The sequence below is a fragment of the Hemitrygon akajei genome, chromosome 27, assembly GCF_048418815.1.
Source record: "Hemitrygon akajei chromosome 27, sHemAka1.3, whole genome shotgun sequence".
NCBI lineage: Eukaryota > Metazoa > Chordata > Chondrichthyes > Myliobatiformes > Dasyatidae > Hemitrygon > Hemitrygon akajei.
The window spans coordinates 9,110,145-9,126,314 of record NC_133150.1 but is presented as its reverse complement, the minus strand read 5'-3'; the positions used below and the strand labels follow the sequence as shown (position 1 = coordinate 9,126,314).

General features: G+C 41.9%; 1 protein-coding gene across 2 annotated transcripts in view; it reads left to right on the top strand.

Annotated features, from left to right (window-relative positions):
- The window catches only part of LOC140717114 (NADH-cytochrome b5 reductase 1-like), a 46,973-nt gene that overhangs the window by 19,024 nt on the left and 11,779 nt on the right, over positions 1-16,170 (top strand). For both annotated transcript variants that reach the window (XM_073030351.1, XM_073030352.1), the window contains exons 5-8: positions 3,024-3,153; positions 4,997-5,080; positions 5,667-5,752; positions 11,561-11,660. In XM_073030351.1, the coding sequence (XP_072886452.1) occupies positions 3,024-3,153; positions 4,997-5,080; positions 5,667-5,752; positions 11,561-11,660 (400 nt within the window). The remainder of the gene's footprint in view (positions 1-3,023; positions 3,154-4,996; positions 5,081-5,666; positions 5,753-11,560; positions 11,661-16,170) is intronic.

The following is a 16,170-nucleotide window of genomic DNA, read 5'->3' as shown; positions in this document are numbered from 1 at the left end:
ATGGACTTTGATACCTCAAGATTTCTCTGTACAGAAGTGCTGTCAAGGGTACTGATACTTTTCGCTTGTATTTTACCTCTCAAAGTGCAGCACCTCACAATCGTCTGAATTAAATTTCTTTTGCCATAACTAATGTATTAAATCCTAATAGTGGAGATTTTTAAATTAAACACAATTTTTAATTCAATTTTTGGTCATTTCAGTTTTTCAAGGGTAGCTAAATTTAACGTGCAATATAATTCCCAGGGAGACAAGTAGTCCAAATAACATTGTGCTCCATTTAAATGCATTAAATGAATGCATGTTCTTCTTTGCATATAAATGAATCAAGTTTACATTGTTGAAAAATAGTAAATTGAAATACTCTTTAGAAATGAAACAACTTTAGGTTGTGGTAATTTAAGTCCTAACACTTGAAATTTGTAGCCAGTTTAACATTTTCAGTTTAGTTGAGTCATAAATGTATATTTTAAAGTTCATTTAATTGCTGTTTTAAAGAAACTTCAGATGGAAGACCAGTCATTAAAGATGCAGATGTTTCAGTAATCAGTAATCATTTGGCTGCATGCAACAGCTTCAACTAATGCTATATTGGTTTCACTGCAACTGTCCAAGAAACATTATACACTTGTGAACCATGCTATGATGGTATGCTTGCGTTAATACATGTTTAACTGCTGGTCCCCAGGATCTATGGTTGCTTTGAACCATAATTAGATAATGAGAGTACTGCTTCACATTTTGGGATTCCTTATAATTCAGAGCTGTAATGTGTTAGATTGGAATAGCTAAGTCAGTCTCGTGATTTTTAGCTCCTCATCATCAGAAATGACACCTCTTCAAAAACAGTATCAAAGCTATAGAAATGGAGAACATCATGGAGGGAACGGAACAGGAGCAATCACTATGTTGGGATTATTCTACAGAAACAGTACCAATTGCAACAGAGATACTATGATGCAGATTTTGGAAAGATGCAAAAAAAGACAATGTTGTTGTCATGGATGACTTCAACTTCCTAAGTATTGATCGGCACTTCCTTAGTACAAAAAGTTTAGATGTGGTGGTTTATGTTGGGTGTCTAGAAAAGATTCCTGACTTAGTATGTACTTTGTATGTAAAGGTGTTTAGGGAACACCTACCTGGGATTCTGGATGAGTTTGGCCATTGAGGCAGGGGAAGGATGGTAGGGTGAAAGAACTGTAGTTAACAAAATGTGGAATATCTAGTCAAGAGGAAGAAAGAAGCATAGGATAGCATAGTTGAGCTTTAGGAACTAAGGATCAGACAGGGCTCTAGAGGGAGCTTTATAATGGACTTGGGGCTGGCTGGGTGGGGGCATGAGAGGACCTCGCTGAGTACGATTAAGGAAAGCCCCAAGGGGTTCTACATGTATGTGAAGGGTAGAGCCAGTCAGGGATAGAAGAGGAAATACATGCCTGGTGTTGGAGGAGGTAGGAGAGGTCCTTGATGAATACTTTGCTTCAGTATTCACCAGTAAAGGGACCTTGTTGTTTGTGAGGACAATGTAAAACAGGCTCTTATGCTGCAACATCCTGACATTAAGAAGGGATTGCTGGAACCTTTGTTAAGTCCTGGGCCAGACGGGATGTACCCCAGATTACTATGGGAAGAGATTGCTGCGTCTTTGATTGTCTTTGCATCCTCACTGGCCACAGTGCGAGTATCAGAAGATTGGAGAGTGGCAAATGTTAGTCCTTTGTTCAAGAAAAGTAGTAGGAATTATAGACCAGTGAATCCTGCATCAGTGGTGGGCAAACTGAGGATTCTTGGAGACAGGATTTACAAGCATTGGAGAAGCACAATCTGTTTAGCAGTAGTCAACATGACTTCATGAAGGGCATGTCATGCCTCCGAGAAGGATTGAATTCTTTGAAGAAGTGGCAAAAACAGATTGAAAGAGGAACAGTGGATGTGATGTATATGTATTTTAGTAAGGCGTTTGACAAGGTACCCATGGTAGGCTAACTCAAAGTCAGGTGTCATGGGATCTAGGGAAACTTGGCTGTGTGGCTTCAAAATTGACTTGCCCACAGAAGGTGGTAGTAGATGGGGCATATTCTGCCTGAAGATCAGTGACTAGTGGTGTTCTGCAGAGATCTGTCTGGGGTCCCTGCTCTTTGAATTTTTTTTATAAATGACTTGGATGAGGAAGTGGAAGGGTGTGTTAGTAAGTTTGAGAATGACACGAAAGATGGTGAAATTGTGGATAGTGTAGAAGGTTGTCGTAGGTAACAATGGGACAGTAGGATGCAGAGTTGGGCTGAGAAATGTCAGGTGGAGTTCAATCTGGAAACCTGAAGTGCTTCACTGGAAGAACGAACTTGAAGGCAGAGTACAGGGTTAATGGCAAGATTCTTAAGTGTTGAGGAACAGAGGGATCTTGGAGTTCACATCCATTGGTCTTTCAAAGTTGCAGTGCAAGTTGATAGGATAGTTAAGAAGGCATATGGTGTGTCCACCTTCATTAATCAGAGCTCTGAGTTCAGGAGCCACAAGGTAATGTTGCAGCTCTTGAGATTTACCAGGTGCTGAGTAGATTAGAGTACATCTTTTTGGGAAGGTTGTGTGAGGTAAAGCTTTTCTCTTTGGATTGAAGGAAGATGAGAGGCGACTTATGAGGTGTACAAGACTATAAAAGGCATAGATACAGTGGACACCCAGAGACATTTTCCACTGGGCAGATGTGCCCAAAAGAGGGGATGTAACTTTAAGGTGTTTGGAGGAAAGAATTGGGAATATCAAAGGTGTTTTTTTTAAACACTGGTAGGTGTGTGAAATGCGATACTCTGGTGGTGGTAGAGGCAGATACTTCAGGGATTTATAAGAGAATCTTAGATAGCCCTCTTTTTTTATCCATGTGCCTATATGGGAGGGAAGGGTTAGATTGATCTTGGAGTTTGTTTAAAAACATCGTAGACTGAAGGGCCTGTATATTCTTTGATCTATGTTTTTTTAGACTTGACCCTTCTAAGCTCATAAGTTCATCTTTTTTTCTGTAGATATATTTTAAAGGAGTACATCCTAAATTCCCTGAAGGTGGAAAAATGACTCAGTACCTGGAAGATCTGAAGACTGGGGACACTATCAATTTCAGAGGCCCCGGTGGATTACTCATTTATAATGGAAAAGGTGAAATTCTCATTTGTAATTCATTCTAACATGCTCGGCTTCCAAAGCAGCACAATGAGAACAGTCAGACTGGGGTTCAATACAGGTTTAATGTAATTATCCCCAGCCCTCATTGTCCATGAGGGATTGGGGCGCACACTTTCTGTGGATAACAATTTGGAGATTCCACTGTAATGTCAAAAAATACCTTGCAGTTTTTTTAAAGCAATTTTGAAGTCGAGCTGCAGCTGTGTAAACAGGCCACATTTTAATAGAATTTCATACAATCCATTACAAAAGTTGGTCATTCAGTTTTGAAATGTATTTGGCAGTTCTTTGATTTGTAATGTCTTGTAAGTTATGATTTGTCTGGGAAGCTCTATATTTAAAAACTTAACATTTGCTAATTGGCATGATTCTGATTAGCAATCCTTTTGCTTTCCACTCCTTAATTGTTCATAGTTGAATGAGTCATGTTCACTCAGAGGGTAGTGAATCTTTGAAATTCTTGATCCAAGAGGGCGGTGGAGGCTTAATTACTGAATGTATTCAAAACTTTAAAAATTTTGTATTGGGTGGAAGGGGGAAAAGAAGGTTATTGCACAAAAGTAGCACAAAATCAAAGGTTAATCATCATACTGAATGATGCAGTAGATATACAAGGTGAATAGCCTGCACCTATTTACTCTCATTCATACATTGCCTGTTTCCCCTCTTAGTCCTAATTTTGTCTTGCCATTAATCATGCTGTTCTCTGCTTCTCAAGTATTTGATGTGTGTTTTCTACGCACTCTAACTTTTGACTCATTCATACTTATACAGATTTGAAATTGGCCCTTTATCTCATCGTGTCCATGCCAATCTGGATGTCTATTTTGGGATAATCCTATTTTGCCTGTGTTTGGCTTCTATCCATGTACCTATTTAAATGTTGTTAAAATTGTAATTCCATCTGCTACTAGCAGTTCTTTCCATATACCCAGAAGATCCATGTAGAAAAGTCTGTCCCTTACTTAAGCCTGCCCTGTGGAAAAACACTGACAATCTACCCTGTCTGTGCCACTATATTAACATTGGTTCTTCAGTTAATTATATTCTTTCCTTGCTCTAAACATACTTGTATCTATTGCCTAATTTTGCCTACCGTTTTCCCAAGTTTGAAGTCTGTTTAGCACCATTCTATGCACATCTAATGCTCATTTTCTGCTATTATGCTGACCTTACATCCTGGGTTAGAAGGAATTGCTGTACATTGTTTTCACCTACCTGTCCATCCACTCATTTTGTTGACCTTGCCAACTCCACACAGCATTGGTGGGTCATTGGCTTACTTCATTGTTGATAAGATTATATTGGTGCTGAATACATGGAATTCTCAATTCTGCCTTTAAAAGTATGATAAATGGTCAATGTGAAGTATTTTTCAGTTGTTTCTCCAAGGAAATCCTTTTTGATAGACTTGTAGTGATTACCTGGACTCTTCATGGTACCAATCCCAGTCAATTTTTGCCTAAAATTACATGACTGCTTGCTGTTTTGAGGCTGTGATTTAGGAGCAATCAGAAGTGGAACTTGTTGCTCTTATCAGAAAATGTTTAGCTTTACATCTACTATGTTTTCAACTTCTGTATGCCAGCTGAGGTTAGAAGTTTAAAACTAAGACAGGAACTTCATTATAGAGGAGCAAACAAATCAAAAACCTTCAAACAAAGTTGCTATCTTGGTAAGTCTCGGCAAAAGGATTGGTTGATGCATTACATGCAGCTGACTCCATACAATTTTATTGAGACTACACATTTAATTTGCATTATGACATCAAGGATAGTGGTAAAGAAACAGTTCTTCAATATTGTGCTCTTTGCAGGCAAGTTTGGCATCCAACCTGACAAGAAATCACCCCCTGAGGACAAGTTTGCAAGAAAGCTTGGCATGATTGCAGGTGGATCTGGTAGGTAATTGAAAATGCCACTGCTGCTGGAGCTTTGAAAATTGATGTGCAAATTTGATGCAAGTCTTTGAAGTAATTGTGATGATTGTCACTTACAGCTCTTTATACAAATTGATATTTTCCTACAGTTCTATACACCGAAATGGGATTTGAAGTAAATTTTGTTCTGTTAAAATGGATAATGGAGGTTGAGTATTATTTTGAAATATGGGTAGAGAGTACATTTACTTTTTACATGTCTCTCTAGATAGGGAAAGAAGTTGCAAGCTTTACCTTGAAAGCTTTATTGGAAGAATTGAAAATGAGTAACTTCACAGCCGTTAGTGATAACTAAACACAAAAGTTCTTGGCTATATGGAAGTGTAAGTACTAACAACCATGGAGGGTTTTCAGACAGGGTTCCTTCGCTTGAGAAGGAAAAAGCAAGCCAAATTTTTAAATGTAAGTGTAATAGAATTAAAATACAAATAAATTCAAACAGTATAGAATTGACATTACTCAGTTTGGCAACAACTGTCAACTACACAATTTAGGCAACAGACTTTTATCTGGATAATTTTACTAACTTATTGCATTTATTCTATAGGTATTACTCCAATGCTGCAGTTAATACGTGCTATCATGAAGGATCGTGAAGACCCAACTATGTGCTACTTGCTCTTTGCAAATCAAGTATGTAATCTAAAATATGTTCAATGTATTCATGCTTTTTTTTAAGTGTTAAAGCACTGCTCAGGGAAAGTAGGGAACTTTTTACAGCTGAGATACTATAGTGTAGAAGTGCCAGGGTAGCAGCCATCGTGTGCAAAGTTCTACAAGCAGCAACAAGAGACAAGATAATTATTTTGATCACTGTTGAGGGATAAATATTGACCTGGATTCTGGAAATATTTATTTGCTGTTGCACTAGTCCTCTTGGTGTGCAAATGTAAGAGTGTCCCAATTCTGCTCACCAGACCTGGAATATCTCACAATTAAGTACTGTACATTTTACCTGTCGCAGGAGATTTCTGCAGTCATTTTAGTATTGGTATACGTTACACCTTAGGCCAATGTTAAATTGACTTTAGATTATCTAAGCAGTGGGATCAACATGCACAAACGGGACACACTGATGCCTTCACCATTTTGGGGATTTTAACCAGGCCAGCCTGAAAGAAATCACTAAATAGTTACCATCAACATATCACTTGTAGTACCAGAGGAAACACACTGGACCACTGTTAAACCATCAAGAATGCCTACCATACCAGTCCATGCCCTCACTTCAGAAAGTCTGACTACTTGGCTGTACTACTCCCTGAGTATAGGCAGAGACTGAAGACTATAACACCAGTAGTGAGGACCAAGAAGGTATAAACATGGGAAGCACAGGAGCGCCTACAGGATTGCTTTGAATCAGTGGTCTGGACTATATTCAGGGATTCATCTTTGAATCTGGATCAGTAGGGTGTAGTTGTTACCAACTTCATTAAAACCTGTGTGTATAAGTGTCCCTATGAAAACTTACTGTACCAAATACTGGATGACCCAGTTGGTATATCATCTGTGGCATTTAAATCTGGTGACCCAGGTCTGTACAAGAAAGCCAGGTATGACCTGCAGGCTATTCCAAAGGAAAAGAGACAATTCAGAGTGAGGTTGGAGGCGACATCGGATGCATGACAACTCTGGCAGGACGTTACTTAGTACAAAATGAAACCCAATAGCATGAATGACAACGATGCTTCACTACCAGATGAGCCCAATGCCTTCTATTCCAGTTTTGAAAGAGAGAATATAACTACAGCTGTAAAGATCCCTGCTAGACCCGGTAAACCTGTGATCTTTGTTTCGGGGTCCGATGTTAGGCTGTCTTAAGGAGGGTGAACCCTTGCAAGGTGGCAGCCCTGAAGGAGTACGTGGTAAGGTTCTGAAAACTGCCTACCAACTGGCGGGAGCACTCAAGGACATTTTCAGCCTCTCATTGCTATGGTTGGTAGTTCCCAACTACCGTAGATGTCGGATTATAAGCCGCTACTTTTTTCCCACATTTTGAACAGCTTTGAACTCTGCGGCCTTTAATACGGTGCGGCTAATGCATGATTTTTTTCATGCCGCCAAAAACATTTTGCCTCGTAACAGTAGACCAATAAAATTGATGAGTAGTTCACAGAGGTCCAATGAAATTGTACGATAAATCAAGCGCACTTTCACAATTAAATTATTGTAAATCAGTCATTTGTACTCACCCTCATCAACATGGAAAACACTCAAAGAAAAGCATTGTGCTGCCTTTATGGCAGTTATTTAGTTTATAATATTTTCGCTTAGTAATTCATTTTCTAGTTAAAGTTAGAAGTGTTTTAACTATATTTGTTTTCTGTACTACATCGCGGGATGCTATGACGTCACACCCGGTTTCGCCGCGTCTTGTGGGAAAAATGCCAGTTTGCGATAAACGGGAAGGCGGGGGGAGCGCATTACGCGAGCGGCATTGGATCTGAGCGAACACTGCTTTTAAGTTAAAGGCGATCAATAACTTTTCCTGGTAGGCTGCAGTATATATATTTTTTACCAGTCGTTAGGAGATATTGGAATGTTGTTCAGTAAAAAAGTATACGCAACGTATATTTAAAAGTAGCCGCGTTACAGGCACGGTTTGAAAAAAAGCATTTGCAATATGTATTTGTTTTATGTTACCATATGGATTTAATTAAAAGTTAAAAAATCCTCACGTGTAATATCTTTCTGTGTAAATATCTCATATTACAACGTGGGACACCTGCGGCCGAAAATCCGGTGCGGCCGAAAATCCGGTGCGGCCTGTACAAGTAAAAAATTGATTTTCTTTCTAAAATTAGAGCCAGCGGCTTTTAATCAGGTGCGCTCTGTAGTCCGGAATCTACGGTACTTCAAAAAGGCAGCAATTATACCAGTGCCTAAGAAGAGTAGTCTGGCCTGCCTTAATGACTGTCACCCAGTACCTCTCATATCTATGGTGATGAAATGTTTTGAGAGGTTGGTCATTGCTAGAATGAACTCCTGCTTCAGCAAGGGCATGGACCCACTGCAATTTGCCTATTGCCACTATAGGTCTACAGCAGATGCAGTCTCAATGACTCTTCACGCAGCCTTGCATAACCTGGACAATACAAACGCCTATGCCAGGATGCTTTTTGTTCACTATAGCTCAACGTTTAACACCATCCTTCCCACAATTCAGATCGATAAGTTACAGAACCTGGGTCTCTGTACCTCCCCCTGCAATTGGATCCTCAGCTTCCTAACTGGAAGACCATGTTCTGTGTGGATTGGTGATAATATCTCCTCCTTGATGATGATTAACACTGGTGCACCTCAGGGGTGTGTGCTTAGCCCACTGCTCTACTCTCGCTATACCCTGGCTGTGTGGCTAGGTATAGCTCAAATACCATCTATAAATTTGCTAATGATACAGCCATTGTTGGTAGAATCTCAGGTGGAGGTGATAGGGGCGTATAGGAGAAAGATATACTAGAATGGAGTGGTGCCTCAGTAACAACTTGCACTTAATGTCAGTAAGGTGAAAGAGCTGACTGTGGACTTCAGGAAGGGTAAGACTAGAGAACACAAGCCAATCCTCATAGAGGAATCGGAAGTGGAGTGAGCATTTTCATGCTTCTGGGTGCCAGGATCAAACCTGGTCCCAACATATTTATGTAGCTATTAAGAAGGCAGGACAACATCTATATTTCATTAGGAGTTTGAAGAAAATTGATTTGTGACCTAAAGCACTCAAAAACTTCTATAGATGTACCGTGGAGAGCATTCTGATAGGCTGTATCACTGTCTGGCATGGGGGGAGGGCTACCACACAGACCAAAAGAAGCAGCAAAGTTATAAAATTAGCTCTATCTTTGATACTGGCCTCTGTAATACCTAAGATGTCTTCAGGGAGCAGTGCCTCAGAAAGGTGTCATTCATTATTAAGGACCCCCATCACCCAGGACATGCCCTCTTCTCATTGTTTTCATCAGGAAAGAGGAACAGAAGCTCAAAGGCACACTCTCAGCAATTCAGGAGTAGCTTTTTCCCCTCTGTTATCCAATTTCTAAATGGACATTGAACACATGAACATTACCTTGCTTTTTTAATGTTTCTGTTTTTGCACTTTTAAAATTATTTCAATATACATATACTTGCTTAAATTGATTTATTTTAATTTTTTTCTTTCTATATTGTCATATTGCATTGATTTGCTGCTGCCGAGTTAACAAATTAATAAACCTGATTCTGAATAGTGGGATTTAGAAAAATTTGTTCCTGAAGGAGAACAAGTATTCTGTGTAATGTCCCTTTAGAAAAATGGCATCTTCAGTATTGCATTCTACCTCTAGTCTGGATTAAGCATTTAAATCCTTGAATAGTACTTAAACTTACAGTTTTTTGCAAGAGGACAATCACAAAACTGTACTAAATTAGCTTATTAGAGTATAATTAAAATTTTGGCTAATTCCTGCCTAAGCAGAATTGACTAGTTAAAAGCTTTATTTTTGATTTTCATAGTTGGATAGGATGGTGGGAAATAACAAGTGATAATATTTTTTGCTAATAGTTCTCGTGTCATGAAATCTATTCTGAGCCACTTGTTTTAACCTTGATCCGCTTTAGGAAAATTGACTTTCCATCTCTAATCTAGTAAAATTAGAACAGAATGGATATTTAATGAAACACAAAGTTGCCTACATAGAGCTATTTAAATTTTCCTCACAACCAGTCGACTTTTCAGCAAAAACTTAATTCCATTGTACCCATGAAGTGTCATGAGGTTTTTCAACACAAATAGAAACTGGAAGCAATGCAACATCTATAATACAATATGTGATCAAAAGCTTGTTTAGGTTAGAGCAGACCTCCATTTACTGGTTTTTGGGACCATTGAGAATTTGACGAAACTTCAGGAACCCTTTCAAGATTCTTTTGAAGACCCTGACCTGGAGTTACACTCTGACTTCAGTTCTTTGCGGGAATGGGACCCGCTCTCATGACCAGCCGCTTTTCAATATCCCAAGGATGTGGCCTAGAAGACTAGCACGTCTTCAGAGTGCCAGATTTTCATGGCTCTGGAGACAGGTTGATTCAAGGCTGGTGTGTCGCAGGAGAACAAGGAAGATGGGAAGCAACAGGCTTGCTGCTGGCTGTGTGCCCAGAGGCACAGAGCTTCGAAAAATCATAAATCAGTGAGTTGTTTAGTTATGTTTCCCCTCTCGCTGTGGAACCTGTAGAGAGAGAGAATGACTGGTATGTCGAATACCGGGTGAACAATTAGTCTTTAGGGTACTGCAAGTCTGTGTCTTTATTGATGCTTTGCTGCACATTTGAGTGCTCAGTGGAGGATGCCTGTGCTTTTTTGATGGAGGGAGGTTATTACTTTGCTGCTTATGTGTGGGAAGGGGGAGCTGGGGAGTGCTTCATGGTTCTAACATTTAACTCATTCATTCTTCGGAGAACTCTTTTTGTGGATGTTTGCGAAGAAAAAGAATTTCAGCATGTATATTGTATACATTTTTGAAAAATGGTTTGGAACGAGTAGGTTTGAAACTGAGACTTGAAAGTAGGTTTTATATTTGTTTAATTCAAAGGTCAGGGCTAATGTAAGTCAGGAAGTGGGAGTGATGGTGGCATAGGCTTGATGAGAGTTGCAAAGTGAAGCACATTTGTGGTTATACAGTATCGATTTAGTCTTGAAATAGAAGGTATGTTTAAATTTCAAAGCTGCATGATGTTATGAATGGATTGGCCAGGTGAGCATACTTCTTGCAAGAATGCAATCTCAAAACTATACCAAATTTGCTTATTAAAGTATAAATTAAAAGTGGGCCAGGGCATTGTAGAGTAGATTGATAATGGTTTAATTGTATAAAAAGAAACTTTGTTGAGCCACAGCTAGAGAACTACTTTATAATCTCTGGTCATCATCTCAGGCAAAATGAGATGTACATGGATATTGTCAGAGCTAGGAAATATTCCTTTGAGGAACGATTGCTAGGTTGGGATTGTTTGAATAATAGCAACTGTGAAGTGACATCATTGAAGTGCATAAAACTGAGTTTGGATTTTTTTTTTGTTCACACTATTGTGACACAAATGAAGAAGTTATTTGGAAAAATGAGATTAAAGTAATTGATAATTATTTTTAAACTTGAATTGTGGAGGAGTTGAACTTTCTGCATGAAAAGGCAATGGAGGCAAACATCATTTTTTTAAAAATTGCTAAATATGGTCGGGGGGGGTGAATTGTCATCTTCAGTCTTTCCACTTCCCACTCTGTGATGAAACTATGGCAACAGTTGAAAGAATAGATCATTGTTACTTAAAAAGGTTTGCAGTTCACAGTGCTCTAAAAATAAAATAGTCTAGACTGAACTTCAGGCTATTTTGTTCCTTTGGGGATAAACACTTCAGCTTGTCTCTCCTCGTAGCTACAAATTACACTTAAATTTTATTTTCTCTCATCAGACTGAAAAAGACATTCTGCTACGTGATGATTTGGAGGAACTTCAAGCTCTGTATCCAGATCGCTTTAGGCTGTGGTATACTGTGGATAAAGCTCCTGAAGGTAGTTAACTTTTAATTTAATTTATAAGCATCCACCATTAATTCCCTTTCAATATTGGTTTAAAGTAGTTTCTTCAGGTTTGTATCTATCCCACCACATGTATATAGATATTAAATAAAGCATTTGATGGCTACGGACCTGTACTTGCTGAAGTTCAGAATAATGAGGGAGAAATCTCATTGAATCCTATTGAATAATGAAAAGCCTAGGTAGAGTGGACATTGGAGAGGGTGTTTCCTATAGTGGGGGAGTCTAGGACCAGATGGCACAGCCTCAGAATGCAAGGACATTTTTAGAACAGAGTTGAGGAATTTCTTTAGCCAGAAGGTGGTGAATCTGTGGAATTCATTGCCACAGATGGCTGTGGAGGCCAAATCATTGTGTATATTTAAAGTGAACATTTATGTTCTTGATTAGTAAGGGTGTCAAAGGTTACTGGGAGAAGGCAGGAGAATGGGGTTGAGAGGAATAATAAATCCACTGATGGAATAGAGTAGATGCAATTGGCCAAATGGCCTAATGCTGCTCTGATGTATAATGATTTCTCTACATACTAGAATCGCCAAAATTTTAATCTGCAATCTATTACATCACAAATGGGAAATTCCATAATATGCTGAGAAGGTTCCCAGGCGATGGGCAGGTGTCTGCACACCAGAGACACTTCTGAGAGGTGACTCAGGTAACCTGAGTGGGGCCCTGTTGGCACAAATTTGTTTTCAGCAGTTATCACAGCAAGACCTTCGTGCGTTACTCACAATGATTACCATGTGCAGGAGCTGTGCATCTGTGTTGTGTTGTGTACAAGTTCTGTGGGTGGGGGACATGGTGACAGTGATGAATTTCGTTATGTATTTGTAGTCTGTTCCTGGCAGTTTAGACTAGGGACCACCATGTGTCATTTCTTTTGTTGATGCTGAAGTACATGTAATATCTTCTCTTCGACGGGAGTTCAGTGAAACCCTCTCTCGCTGCTCCCCATCTATAATTCCTTTGGCCCTTCAACTTTTCGATCATATTTTGACCCACACCGGCTATTACAGCCATATATACTTCCTTAGAACGTGTCTCCGACGCCAACTGACTCCAGTTGGCTTCAGGATCCATTTTCGAGCTTCTCAATTTGGACCTTCTGAGGATCCCAGGTACTCACATTTAATTGATTCTGTCTCCCGTTGTTTCTCTCGTCGAGCTCTGAGGGTAACACTCTCCGCCATGAGAAGGTACCTGGCATCCCTATCACAATCCCTTCCACGCCTCCGGGACACCGTTTTCTCCGTTTGCAATGGACTTGTCTGTTATTTCATCCTCCGTCGGATCCATGCGTGCAATCGCCGTTTCTTTGAGTTTATCACGTCCTGCAAGGATCACAAGATCTTCCATCTGCAGACCCCAGAACATGGTCTTCGTATCGCGTCCCCGGCCCCGGCTGTCCATCTCGGCTGCCCCAGCGACCCAGGGGTTTTTGAAACTCCGGACTCCAGCACCATCAACGCGGGTTCCAACGGACATGGACAGCTTCAAAGCGATTGTGCAACCACCGACTGCGACTCCAGCCTTGAACTCCAGGCCGGGTCTTCACATGCTGCGATTGCGACTCCCGTCTCCCCTTCCCCCACCACCACTCTGCAATCCCCTCTCCCTCAGATCCCATCATCAGCACCTGGGCCCTCAGAGGCTCCATCTTCCTCTCACCCCAACCCTTCCCTCTCCACTGACACTACCAGCCTCCCTCCCCCCTCTGATCCCATCTCTCATCAATGCCGGGTCTTCACCATTCCCTCCGACCTTCAGCTCTCTGAGGCAGAGCGCTCTGTCCTCAGTAAGGGCCTCACCTTTGTCCCCCTTCGCCCACACCTCAGTGAGTTCTGCGTACGCCATGACGCTGAACTCTTCTTCCGCCGGCTCCGTCTCCGAGCTTACTTCTTGGGCATGGACTCTCCTACACCCACCGATGACTCCTTCTCCCGTCTTCAACCCTCCTCCTCTTCATGGACACCCCGCTCTGGTCTTCTACCTGCTCTGGATCTCTTTATTGCTAATTGCCGACGGGACATCAACCGTCTTGACTTCACCACACCCTGTTCCAATTCCAACCTCATTCCTTCCGAACGCTCTGCTCTCCGCTCCCTCCGCACCAATCCCAACCTCACTATAAAACCTGCTGATAAGGGGGGAGCTGTTGTTGTCTGGCGTACTGACCTCTACCTGGCCAAGGCACAGCGACAACTCTCTGATAACACCTCTTATTTACCCCTTGATCATGACCCCACTAAAGAGCACCAGGCCATTGTCTCCTATACCATCACCAACCTTATTAGCTCTGGGGATCTCCCATCCACTGCCACAAACCTCATAGTTCCCACACCCCACACTTCCCGTTTCTACCTCCTACCCAAGATCCACAAACCTGCCTGTCCAGGTAGACCTATTGTCTCAGCTTGCTCCTGCCCCACTGAACTCATTTCTGCATACCTTGACACTGTCTTATCCCCCCTTGTTCAATCTCTTCCCGCCTATGTTCGTGACACTTCTCATGCTTTGAATTTTTTCAATGATTTTAAGTTCCCTGGCTCCCTCCGTCTTATTTTCACCATGGACGTCCAGTCCCTATATACCTCCATCCCCCACCGAGATGGTCTCGAAGCTCTTCGGTTTTTTTTGGATTCGAGACCTAACCAAATCCCCTCTACCACCACTCTCCTCCATCTAGCGGAATTAGTTCTTACTCTCAATAATTTCTCCTTTGGCTCCTCCCACTTCCTCCAAACCAAGGGTTTAGCCATGGGCACCCGTATGGGTCCCAGTTATGCCTGCCTTTTTGTTGGCTTTGTGGAACAGTCCATGTTCCAAGGCTATACGGGTATCCATCCCCCTCTTTTCCTTCGCTGCATTGGTGCTGCCTCTTGCACGCGTGCTGAGCTCGTCGACTTCATTAACTTTGCCTCCAACTTTCACCCAGCCCTCAAATTTACCTGGTCCATTTCCGACACCTCCCTCCCCTTTCTTGATCTTTCTGTCTCCATCTCTCGAGACGGCCTATCTACTGATATCTACTATAAACCTACAGACTCTCACAGATACCTGGACTATTCCTCTTCCCACCCTGTCTCTTGCAAAAAGGCTATCCCCTTCTCACAATTCCTCCGTCTCCACCGCATCTGCTCTCAGGATGAGGCTTTTCTTTCCAGGACGAAGGAGATGTCTTCCTTTTTTAAGCAAAGGGGCTTCCCTTTGTCCACCATCAACTCTGCTCTCAAACGCATCTCTCCCATTTCCCGCACATCTGCCCTCACCCCATCCACCCGCCACCCCACTCGGGATAGGGTTCCCCTTGTCCTTACCTACCACCCCACCAGCCTCCAGGTCCATCATATAATTCTCCGTAACTTCCGCCACCTCCAACGGGATCCCACTACCAAACACATTTTTTCCTCCCCCCTTCTGCTTTTCGCAGGGATCGCTGTCCACTCGTCCCCCCCATCCCTTCCCACCAATTTCCCTCCTGGCACTTATCCTTGTAAACGGAACAAGTGCTACACCTGCCCTTACACTTCCTCCCTCACCACCATTCAGGGCCCCAGACAGTCCTTCCAGGTGAGGCGACACTTCACCTGTGAGTCGGCTGGTGTGGTATACTGCGTCCGGTGCTCCCGGTGTGGCCTTTTATATATTGGTAAGACCCAACGCAGACTGGGAGACCGTTTCATGGAACACCTACGCTCGGTCCGCCAGAAAAAGCAGGATCTCCCAGTGGCCACACATTTTAATTCCACATCCCATTCCCACTCTGATATGTCTATCCATGGCCTCCTCTATTGTCAAAATGAATCCAAACTCAGGTTGGAGGAACCACACCTTATATACCGGCTGGGTAGCCTCCAACCTGATGGCATGAACATTGACTTCTCTAACTTCCGTTAATACCCCTCCTCCCCTTCTTACCCCATCCCTGACATATTTAGTTGTTTGCCTGTTCTCCATCTCCCTCTGGTGCTCCCCCCCTTTCTTTCTCCTGAGGCCTCCCGTCCCATGATCCTTTCCCTTCTGCAGCTCTGTATCACTTTCGCCAATCACCTTTCCAGCTCTTAGCTTCATCCCACCCCCTCCGGTCTTCTCCTATCATTTCGCATTTCCCCCTCCCCCCTCTACTTTCAAATCTCTTCGTATCTTTCCTTTCAGTTAGTCCTGACGAAGGGTCTCGGCCCGAAACGTTGACATCGCTTCTCCCTATAGATGCTGCCTGGCCTGCTGTGTTCTACCAGCATTTTGTGTGTGTTGCTGTTTGAATTTCCAGCATATGCAGATTTTCTCGTGTTTGCTAATATCTAGTTTAATTGCTTCAAGATTTTGCTGGTTGCTAATAAAGGATCAAAGGCATTTTTTCAATATTTTGGAATATGGATTGATCAGAGTGTGCATCATACAAAATAGTCACCTGTGTGGTCGCCAGCAGCAGCATCGGTTTATTCGAGTTGCCGCTGCACCATGAGTTCTGTGCTTATTCTCT